This window comes from Mytilus californianus, unplaced genomic scaffold, assembly GCF_021869535.1.
Source record: "Mytilus californianus isolate M0D057914Y unplaced genomic scaffold, xbMytCali1.0.p SCAF_7, whole genome shotgun sequence".
Lineage (NCBI taxonomy): Eukaryota > Metazoa > Mollusca > Bivalvia > Mytilida > Mytilidae > Mytilus > Mytilus californianus.
This window is the reverse complement of record NW_026262723.1, coordinates 115,622,202-115,634,421: the sequence shown is the minus strand read 5'-3', so window position 1 is coordinate 115,634,421 and position 12,220 is coordinate 115,622,202. Positions and strand designations below refer to the sequence as shown.

At 33.3% G+C, this 12,220-nt stretch overlaps 1 protein-coding gene across 3 annotated transcripts in view; it reads left to right on the top strand.

Moving 5' to 3' along the window:
- The window catches only part of LOC127707536 (leucine-rich repeat serine/threonine-protein kinase 1-like), a 56,870-nt gene extending 52,182 nt beyond the window's left edge, over positions 1-4,688 (top strand). For all 3 annotated transcript variants that reach the window (XM_052212110.1, XM_052212111.1, XM_052212109.1), the window contains one exon: positions 3,359-4,688. In XM_052212110.1, coding sequence (XP_052068070.1) covers positions 3,359-3,735 — 377 coding nt within the window. In that variant the 3' untranslated portion in view covers positions 3,736-4,688. The remainder of the gene's footprint in view (positions 1-3,358) is intronic.
- Positions 4,689-12,220: the final 7,532 nt, after the last annotated feature.

Genomic DNA, 12,220 nt, shown 5'->3' with positions numbered 1-12,220 from the left:
AGACCAAATGACACAGAAATTAACAGCTATAGGTCACAGTACGGCCTTCAACAATGAGCAAAGCACATACCGCACAGTGAGCTATAAAAGGCACTGAAATGACAATGTAAAACAATTCAAACAAGAAAACTAACGGCCTAATTTATGTACAAAAAATGAACGAATAACAAATATGCAACACATAAACAAACGACAACCACTGAATTACAGGCTCCTGACTTGGGACAGGCACATACATGTACATACAGAATGTGGCGGGGTTAAACATGTTAGCGGGATCCCAACCCACCCCCTAACCTGGGACAGTGGTGTAACAGTACAATATAAGAATGAACTATAAAAATCAGTTGAAAGAGGCTTAACTCATCAGATGGATAAATACAAATACAAGTGGACGAGGCCGGGTAGTTGTACATCCAAACAACAAAAAGACACTAAGTACAGATCTGAGAGTACTCGCATTTACTGACAGCTAGTTCAAAGCCACTAACAACTGATAAAAAAATCTTGCATCTAAGACTAAATTATCAATCAGTAAGCTCCCTTTAGAATTTTATAAATTTTAGATTTGACATTTCTGAGTTATGGGGTTTTATTCATTAAAAAAGCGGGGATTTCCAGTTTTTGGACAACAACTAAAAATGCTTTAAGCAGTTCGCATGAAACTTTGGTGAATTATTTATAGCTATTGATGTAATGTCCCTATTGATTTTCATCAATTTCAAATATGGCATTGAGAAGAAATTGAACTTTATTTGTTTATAGTCTGGCAACAGATTTATTAAGTATTGCGCAACAGCACAGTGTATTGCACAACAGCAAGAAATCTTTAATTGAATATAAATTCAGTTCATATAATTGATTTCAAGTTCTGTGACTACATTTATTCAGAAACTATAATATGTCAAATATTTAATTACAATCCAAATTCAGACCTGTATCAAGCTTGAATATTGTGTCCATTTTTGCCCCAACTGTTCATGGTTGGACCTCTGCGGGTGTATCCAGCTGCGCTCAGCGAATCAGTTTATTTCTTAATTAAGAACTCCTTTTTGTCGAGCTTGCGACTTTTGTCGCAGAAAGCTCGACATAGGGATAGTGATCCGGCGGTGGCGTTGTCTAACTTCTTAAAAGCTTTATATTTTAGAAGGTGGAAGGTCTGGATGCTTCATACTTTGTATATGGATGCCTCATGTTACGAAGTTTCCGTCAGTCACATGTCCAATGTCCTTGACCTCATTTTCATGGTTCAGTGACTACTTGAAAAAAAAGTTAATATTTTTTGTAATGTTAAATTCTCTCTTATTAAAAGTAATAGGATAACTATATTTGGTATGTGCGTATCTTGCAAGGTCCTCATGCCCGTCAGACAGTTTTCACTTGACCTCGACCTCATTTCATGGATCAGTGAACAAGGTTAAGTTTTGGTGGTCAAGTTCATATCTCAGATACTATAAGCAATAGGTCTAGTATATTCGGTGTATGGAAGGACTGTAAGGTGTACATGTCCAACTGGCAGGTGTCATCTGACCTTGACCTCATTTTAATGGTTCAGTGGTTATAGTTAAGTTTTTGTGTTTTGGTCTGTTTTTCTTATACTGTATGCAATAGGTCTACTATATTTGGTGTATGGAATGATTGTAAGGTGTACATGTCTAGCTGGCAGGTGTCATCTGACCTTGACCTCATTTTCATGGTTCAGTGGTCAAAGTTAAGTTTTTGAGTTTTGGTCTTTTTTTCTAATACTATATGCAATAGTTCAACTGTATTTGGTATATGGAAATATTTTATGATCTATTTGTCAGTCACACAGGTTTTTTTTTTTACCTTGACCTCATTTTGAAGGTCAGTTGCTCAGTTATAAGTTTTTGTGTTTTGGTCTGTTTTTCTTAAACTATAAGCAATAGGTCAACTTTATTTGTTGTATGGAAGAATTGTTAGCTGTACATGCCTGCCTAGCATGGTTCATCTGACCTTGACCTCGTTTTCTTGGTTCATTGGTCAATGCTTAGTTTACTTGGTTAATGTTAAGTTTATGTGACAGTTGTAATAAAGCTTTATATTTAGGACTATCAACATAATATCAATGATTAGTAAAGAAGGCGAGACATTTCAGCATGTGCACTCTTGTTTCATTCATAAATTACTTTATACTTGGAAATATAATTTTGCTTGGAGTTATAGTTTCTAAAAAAAGTATTGTCATTGAAAGAGTTGACATGTTGCAATGTACATTTATTCTACATAGTTCTATGGTACCAAATCAAAAGTTTATATAAAAGAAAGAAGTCAAAGGTTTCCCATCATAGTTTAGTTACATACATTTTTTATGTACCTGAGGTCGTTGAATATAGGTCATTATATAAATAAGGAGATGTGTTATGATTTCCAATGAAACAACTATCATCCATACATTGTACTTACCAGTCACAAACCACATTTGCAAAGTTGAATAAAATACAGTTGATAACATTTACTTATTACTAAAAAGGAAATGCCAAACTATTTTAAACAGTATTTGACTATAAACATAGATAAAAAAGGTACAAACTGGACATAATGCACTAGTTCATAAACAAGTGAGAACAATCGCCTTCATATAGTGCTCAGAATATGACATTCATAAAACTTGTTCAATATCATTAGAGAACTCTAAATCTTAAATACTGAAAGCCACCTCTGATAAGTACAATGTACTATGCAAGATAATGATATAACTGGACTAAAAATACACACAACCTGTAATTAACTGCCTTTACAGCGCTTTCGCGCTTTGATTATGTGATAGTTGTGGCATCATCAACTCTGTTTTCTTTAATATGGTATAAAGTGTTTTCTTCTTTTTTTTAATTGACTAGCTATTTTACAAGAACTTGCAGAATTTTTTCACTAAATTGTGTCTTTCGTGCTTTCAGTGTGTGAGAAATAAGGGTCCCATTTACTTTTAACACTTTTATTTTAAGTATTTTGTTTAAGAATAAATTCTTTGAATTTGTTATGAAATTTATTATAATTATCCTCTCCTGTTTGTCAATCAAATTTTTAAAAAACTCAACACTTTACCAGTTTAAATGGAACCAAAAAGCTGAATTTTACATTTATATTATACTGTATTTCAGTAATGTTTTCATGGGGAATATATAAGTTGACATATTTGAATCTTGGATTAAAGGTCTTTCAATTTTGGAGAATCATGTGAAGACATGTGCATTTTAAAATTGTTTAGCAAAACCAAAAAATTTTTTTTAAATGTGATTTTTAAGATGTTTTCCTGTGTTTGCAAGCTTTCTTGTCCTTGAAACTTTTATATTTTGCAGATTGTATCTAAATCTTTATTGTTTCTTTTATTGTTTTTCAGCAAGGAATTACCAAATCACCTCTATGAAGGTCATAGATAAGTACCTTTACATGGGTACGACATGGGGTTGTCTGATTGTTGCAGATGCTGAGAACCTGCAAGTAGGACCGTACACAGTGTTCCGTTGTCATGGTAGTGAAGACTTCCGTATAATTCTACCATTACATGATGCAGAAGAGGAAGACAGTATTCCTGGTATAATCACTATAGGAACTGGTTTCCGTGACATTGTAAAACAAGCGTCTGGTTTTGACACGCGGCACACTAACAGTGATAGGAGTGATAATGTGTTTGAAGATGAAAGTCCTAAAAGATCAGCCATGAAAAATTATACTCATATACTGTCTTGGTATGCCAAAAATTGGGAGTATTTCTGATACTAGATACTACATATTGTAATATATATTTCATAGATTAAAACCAGTATAAATGAAATCCATAATATGCTTGCCAAAATTTCATAAATGTACATTGCCATAAGGTTAGCTATTTTATCTTTTTAGTAATATTCATTGTTCAGCATTCCAGTACACCTCATAACATTCCATCCCCCACCATTAGTACTGTATGATCTCAGGTTACAAGGTTTTTATAATACCTAAGATTGGTGGTGTAAATTTCATGGCTTGATATGTCTATAGTTTAACAAATGATGCCATGTATGAGTCAAATTGTGCATGTTAATGTTTTAATTCTGGTTATTCTTATCTTACCTGTTTTTCTAGCCTTTACTTTATATATGTATAATCACCATTTTACTGATGCTGCATTATTGATGATTTCTGTACTTATTTGTCGAGTAAATATCTTTCATGGACTAATATTATTTAGGGATGAAATTTCTAAACGGGTGTAGTAATCCATTAGGACATTATTTTTACTTCTGGTTGAATTGTCTTCATGAATGCTATTTAGGGATGAAATAAAGATACCTGATCAGATTGAATACCTTCAAAGATAAAATCTCAGAACTAAACAATGCTTCACACAAAACACTGGTGTTTGAACATTGGTTTAATGTAGTTTATCATACTTTTGTATGCTGACAATCATTTTAATATTTGAAATTATACAATTCTCTTCAATGACTAAATTATAAGAACTTAAAATCAAATTTTTTTCTCATTTAACAGGTATTTATTAAAATTTAATGTTCATAGCAGTGAAGATTTTTTTTAGTTATAATCATGTTTTTGCATTTATTTTTGTTATGTTTATATTTGTATGTACATATTGTTGTTGTTGTTATATTTGAGTTAATATAGTAATTTTAAGTGATAATGATAGTGCAATAAAATTAATAAGTTCTGAAATAATTTATTTGTTTTAATACAGTTTATTCATTTTAATGTTAGTTGTGCGACTGAATTTACCTTTTACTTCATGATAATTAAGTGATTAACAAAAATCTGTGTCAATAGAACACCATGTCCTGCTCTCACTTATCACATTTGCATGTTCAGTGAACTACGAAATCTGGGTCAAACCCTAATTTGGCACATTATTTTAAAAACTTATTTCATGATGAACATGTTTACCAAGTTTATAGGGTCACAAAGTACCTTTAACTACAACTTTAACCTATTTTAAACCAAAAGTTTATCCTTTTTTAAACCTAAACTTAAACCTACCTTAATACAAAACTTTAACCTGATACAGGATGGATGGACTAACAGGCGGACACACAGATCGGACAACATAATGCCCCCTACAATGGTAGGCTTCGCATACAAAAGCATCAAAGGTCACATCTTCTTTATGTTTCAACCATATTTTCTTAAAAACCTTTTAATATACAACTACCCTATTGTATGAAGTTGTTCTGTCCTCAAGATCCATTACAATGTAAACTTTATCAGAAGTTGCTTTCACACACACTTCCCTTCCCCATATTTAGAATTAAATAACAAGGTCTAGGTTATAATTTGACCTTGTCCTTAGAAAATAAGATAACTGCCTCTTATATCTTGGCTATTATAACTGCTGCACTAAATCAACAGATATACCATATGAAGACTACAGGTACAAAACAACAAACTGCATACAATTTTGTTGAGTAATTAATGCTGAACATCAAAACAAGTTCAGATATAAATAAAAAGAATGTAGAGAGTTTTATTACGACAACACTAGATAAAAACAGATGTCAGGTATATGTCAACGAGTTTTTAAAAGTTTCATTTAAAATCAAACTTTTGTACTTGTTTAGCTTTTCAGTCTGGATATATAAGCTGTGCTTTATTCAAATGATTTCCTTCAGGATATTTTCAAAAAGATATAAACCATTTGCATAAAACTCAAATTTACACAATTTTCCCCATTACAATTATTCCCTTAGTAGCAATTCTCTAACATTTGTGTCTAATCTTTGGTTGACAAGGTCAGCTTGTTACCTCATTATATTTGGTTGTTTTGTTTATACAGTTTAGTTCAAGTGCAAGTTTAGTGCAAGTGCTGTTCAATCATATTTTATTTCATAAACCTTCAAGCAAACCAGATGTGATAAATTGCTATTTGTTGTTGGGGGATATTTGCACATGACCAATTTCATTAAACTACAACTCAACCTGTAATTCATAATTTTACCCTAATAAACTGTAAAAGGTGTCAATTTTGCCAAAAGTTGGTCAACAGGGCAATAATGTGCAATAAATCAAATCAATATCTGAAGACTGAAGGCATTTCTAAAAAGGTTTGGACAACTATTTTGATTCAGAAGGATGGAATAATGGAAGAACTAAATAACAGGCAAGGGTAACAATATATGCCATGGCAACTTAGTGGTGGGGGCATATAAAATCGCAATTTGTAGATATATGTTGCAGGCTGTTTGAGGTATACCCAACACCTGTTGATCACAACTTTTAAGACTTCAAAAGACAATGATGCAGCTTAAGAAATCAATATCTTTGGAATGTCATGAAAAAATGTTCAAACTTCCATATGAGTAAGGTGAATAAATCCAAACACAGTATTCGATATTGACTTAAGTTCAACAACCTGTAATTTTGTAAAAAAAATACAATGAACTCAAAATCCTGATAATCTGAACATCTGTGGTATGTATACAAATGCCATGTAAAATAAAGCCAAGACAAGGAGGCACACCTATATATATGCAACAAATGACTACATTCAACAGTCTCATTATTTTAATTATTTTTTCTGAAAATCTAAAATCCTTGATAATATGCGAATCTTTGGCATAGTTATAAATATCAATTAAAAGTTGCTTATTGTTAAAGACCGTACGGTGAACTGAAATTATTCACATTCTTGTCCTTTGGATCCTTAGTTTTATATTAAATCCTGAAAAATGGAAGAGAATCTAGTGGAGAAACCAAGTGTCATATATTGTGTATATGGAGCCAGAAAAATACCAGATGTCCTATATCATGTATATTGTGTATATGGAGCCAGAAAAATACCAGATGTCCTATATCATGTATATTGTGTATATGGAGCCAGAAAAATACCAGATGTCCTATATCATGTATATTGTGTATATGCAGCCAGAAAAATACCAGATGTCCTATATCATGTATATTGTGTATATGCAGCCAGACAGACCAGGTGGCATATATCATGTATATTGTGTATATGCAGCCAGAAAAATACCAGATGTCCTATATCATGTATATTGTGTATATGGTGACAGACAAACCAGGTGCCCTATATCATGTATATTGTGTATATGCAGCCAGAAAAATACCAGGTGCCCTATATCATGTATATTGTGTATATGCAGCCAGACAGACCAGGTGGCATATATCATGTATATTGTGTATATGCAGCCAGAAAAATACCAGATGTCCTATATCATGTATATTGTGTATATGCAGCCAGACAGACCAGGTGGCATATATCATGTATATTGTGTATATGCAGCCAGAAAAATACCAGATGTCCTATATCATGTATATTGTGTATATGGTGACAGACAAACCAGGTGCCCTATATCATGTATATTGTGTATATGCAGCCAGAAAAATACCAGGTGCCCTATATCATGTATATTGTGTATATGCAGCCAGACAACCCAGGTGTCTTATATCATGTATATTGTGTATATGCAGCCAGACAAACCAGGTCTCCTATACCATGTATATGCAGCCAGACAAACCGAGTATATTGTGTATATGCAGCCAGACAAACCATGTATATTGTGTATATGCAGCCAGACAAACCAGGTGTCCTATACCATGTATATTGTGTATATGCAACTAGACAAACCTGGTGTCCAATATCGTGTATATTGTGTGTATACAGCCAGACAAACCAGGTGGCCTATACCATGTATATTGTGTATATGCAGCCTGGCAAACCAGGTGTCCTATATAATGTATATTGTGTATATTCAGCCAGACAAACCAGGTGTCCTACATCATGTATATTGTTATGCAGCCAGACAAACAGGTGTCCTATATCATGTATATGCAGCCAGACAAACCAGGTGTACTTTACCATGTATATTGTGTATAAAAAGTAAAATCACAAAAATACTGAACTCCGAGGAAAATTCAAAAAGGAAAGTTCCCCAATCAAATGTATATGCAGCCTGGCAAACCAGGTGACCTATATCATGTATATTGTGTATATTCAGCCAGACAAACCAGGTGTCCTATATCATGTATATGGTGTATATACAGCCAGACAAACCAGGTTTCCTATATCATGTATATGTGTCTATGCAGCCAGACAAACCAGGTTTCCTATATCATGTATATTGTGTATATGCAGCCAGACAAACCAGGTGTCCTATACCATGTATATGCAGCCAGACAAACCAGGTGTACTCTACCATGTATATGCAGCCTGACAAACCATGTATATTGTGTATATGCAGTCAAATAAACCAAGTGTCCTATATCATGTATATTGTGAATACACAGCCAGACTAACCAGGTGTCCTATATCATGTATACTTATTAAGAAGGGATATAGTTACGATACTGTTGTCAGGTCATTAAAGATTGCATATTTTGGCGTTAATATTGATTCACTTATAGGGTCTTTGCATCGGCACTAAACACATTTATTTAAAAACCAGTTGTTGGCATGACACGGGTTATGTTCTTCTCATATATGTTATGATGGTATGATACTAAACCCCTAACGGGAAGGATTGTGCCTGATATTCATATGATGAAGACATAATCTTTCATTCAGTTTAATTGAAGTCTGGAGCTGGCATGTCAGTTAACTGCTAGTAGTCTGTTGTTATTTATGTATTATTGTCATTTTGTTTATTTTCTTTGGTTACATCTTCTGACATCAGACTCGGACTTCTCTTGAACTGAATTTTAATGTGCGTATTGTTATGCGTTTACTTTTCTACATTGGCTAGAGGTATAGGGGGAGGGTTGAGATCTCATAAACATGTTTAACCCCGCCGCATTTTTGCGCCTGTCCCAAGTCAGGAGCCTCTAGCCTTTGTTAGTCTTGTATTATATTTAATTTTAGTTTCTTGTGTACAATTTGGAGTTTAGTATGGCGTTCATTATCACTGAACTAGTATATATATTTGTTTAGGGGCCAGCTGAAGGACGCCTCCGGGTGCGGGAATTTCTCGCTGCATTGAAGACCTGTTGGTGGCCTTCTGCTGTTGTCTGTTCTGTGGTCGGGTTGTTGTCTCTTTGACACATTCCCCATTTCCATTCTCAATTTTATATTGTGTATATGCAGCCAGACAAACAGTTGACATGATAGTTCAATATAGGAATCAAAGGTAATGAGGGGGAACACCTTTTACTAAAGTGGTAAAAATACTCAAGGTTAAAAAAAGCTATCTCAACCTATGTCAGCTTTAAAATGAACAACAACAATGAGAAGTTAAGAGTTTATTCCATGGTTTCATAAAATCAATTCAATACACACCGGAATTTCTTATCACTGTATATATTTCTTAAATACCTGTCAGCCTGTATTTATTAAGTTAAAAATAAATACAAATTGATCAAAATCTGAATATTTCAATCTTACTCCATTTTTCACTTTTGAATAATGGAAAAAATCATGCTGAGTTTTAAATTTTTATAACATAAGTTGATTCCTGCCCTTGATCTAATTAAAACTATCATTAAAAAGAATCAAGTAAATGTATACAAGAACCAGATATCAATCTTTTATCAATTATAATTTTGTCATTAGAAGATAGAAGCTGTTTTTATTGTTTTAACAATTCACAACTGTGACAAGTGTCTCAACACTGTTTGATCATAATGTATGAAAGTGCAAACAATTTCTTTAATTTAATGATATTTTGAAATGTTTAAAAAATTGACAAAGATAAATATAAAAATAAACAGTATTTATAAGAATAAAGAACACAAAGTATCCTAGATAAGTCAATTATGTAATTAATACAAGTTTCATCATGTCCATGGAACACGTACAATGTACAATCATGATGTCCATGGAACACGTACAATGTACAATCATCACAACATACATGTAACTTCAACCTTAAATATTCCAGTTTATAACAGAGTTATAATTTAATTCTTACAAATCACACAAACGTATATTTCAATGAAATTGATCTACAATTGCAACAAATTTTTAATAGTTAAATAGGATAACATGAAATTTTAAAATACTTAAAACAGGGGAGGTTATCATGTCATTAGACGTACAGGGGAGGTAATCATGTCATTAGCCACAGCTTTTGGTAATAAGTCTGCTCTCTGCAAACATTTAAGTCATTGGAATGAATTATTATAATTGCATACCTGTTTTATGGTTTTTTATGTTTTGGTTTTAACACATGATTAATACAAAAAGTCATTGAAAAAAAAATAGATAAAATGCTCCGCAGGGCGCAGCTTGATACGACCGCAGAGGTCGAACCCTGAACAGTTGGGGCAAGTATGGACACAACATTCAAGCTTGATACAGCTCTGAATTTGGATTGTGATTAAATATTTGACACAGCATAGGTTACTGACACAGAATGAATGTGGTCTAAGAACTTAAAAATTTTAAATTGGACATTCACCTATTATGGTCCAATATCCAAAATCTAAATACATGGTTAGATTCAGCATATCAAAGAACCCCAAGAATTCACTTTTTGATGAAATCAAACAAAGTTTAATTTAGGACCCTTTTGACCTCAATGTGGACAAAGTTGATAACGGAGCTCAAAAATCTAAATCTAAATATATGGTTAGATTCAGCATATCAAAGAACCCCATATATTCAATTTTTGTTGAAATCAAACAAAGTTTAATTTTGGACCCCGATTTGGACCAACTTGAAAACTGGGCCCATAATCAAAAATCTAAATACATGTTTAGATTCAGCATATCAAAGAACCCTAAGAATTCAATTTTTGTTAAAATCAAACTTAGTTTAATTTTGGACCCTTTGGACCTTAATGTAGACCAATTTGAAAACGGAACCAAAAATTAAGAATCTAAATACACGGTTAGATACGGCATATCAAAGAACCCCAATAATTCAATTTTTGATGAAATCAAACAAAGTTTAATTTTTGACCCTTTGGACCTCAATGTGGACCAATTTAAAAACGGGGCCCAAAATCCAAAAACTTAATACACGGTTAGATTCAGCACATTAAAGAACCCCAAGAATTCAAGAATAAAACCCCATTGAAATTGGTCAAGAAATAAGCAATTTATACGAAGTATCTTCTTTTGCACAATACTGTGCAATTGATTATTTCTTGCTATTGCGCAATACTGTACAATTGACAATTTCTTGCTATTGCGCAATATTGTGCTATTGGATATTTCTTGCTATTGCGCAATACTGTGCAATTGAAGATTTCTTGCTATTGCGCAATACTGTGCAATGGAAGATTTCTTGCTATTGTGCAATACTGTGCAATTGAAAATTTCTTGCTATTGCACAATACTTATTATATAATAATTTAAACATCCTGTTTGGTGTGTATCTCCTACCATATCATTATTATTTGCTTTTAAATATAAATCAGAAATAACCAACTTAAAATGGAAAATTTTAAAAGAAAAAAAAAAGGAAAAAAAGAAAAAAAAGGAAAAAAAAAAAATCCCCCCCCCCAAATTTTTTGAAACCCCTTATGATTCATCACCCCCAAACTCAATCCCAGCCTTCCCTTTGTGGTATGGAACCTTGCAGTACAATTTCAGAGAGATCCATACACTTACACACAAGTTATTGTCCTGAAACTAGAAAAATGCTTGTTTTTTTCCCCTTTTTGGCCCCTAATTCCTAAAATTTTGAGGCAATTACCCCCAATATCAATCCCAGCCTTCCCTTTTTGGTATGGTACCTTGCAGTACAATTTCAGAGAGATCCATACACTTGAACACAAGTAATTGTCTGGAAACTAGAAAAATGCTATTTTTGGCCCCTTATTCCTTAACGTTTTGGGCAATTACCCCCAAACTCAATTCCAGCTTTCCCTTTGTGATATGGAACCTTGTAGTTCAATTTCAGAAAGATCCATACACTTACACACAAGTTATTATCATGAAACTAGAAAAATGCTTGTGTTTTGCCCCTTTTTTGGCCCCTAATTCCTAAAATTTTGAGGCAATTACCCCCAAAATCAATCCCAGCATTCCCTTTGTGATATGGAACCTTGTGGTACAATGTCAGAGAGATCCATACACTAACACACAAGTTATGTCTGGAAGTTACAAAAATGCTTATTTTTGGCCCCTTTTTGGCCCTTAATTCCTTAACTGTTGGTACCATAACCCCCAAAACCAATCCCAACCTTTCTTTTGTGGTATTGAACCTTATGGTAAAATTTCACGGAGATCCATTCACTCAAACTAAAGTTAGAGTGCGAAAACCAATGTGTCTTCGGATGACGCCGGACGACGCCAGACGACGACAACGACGACGACG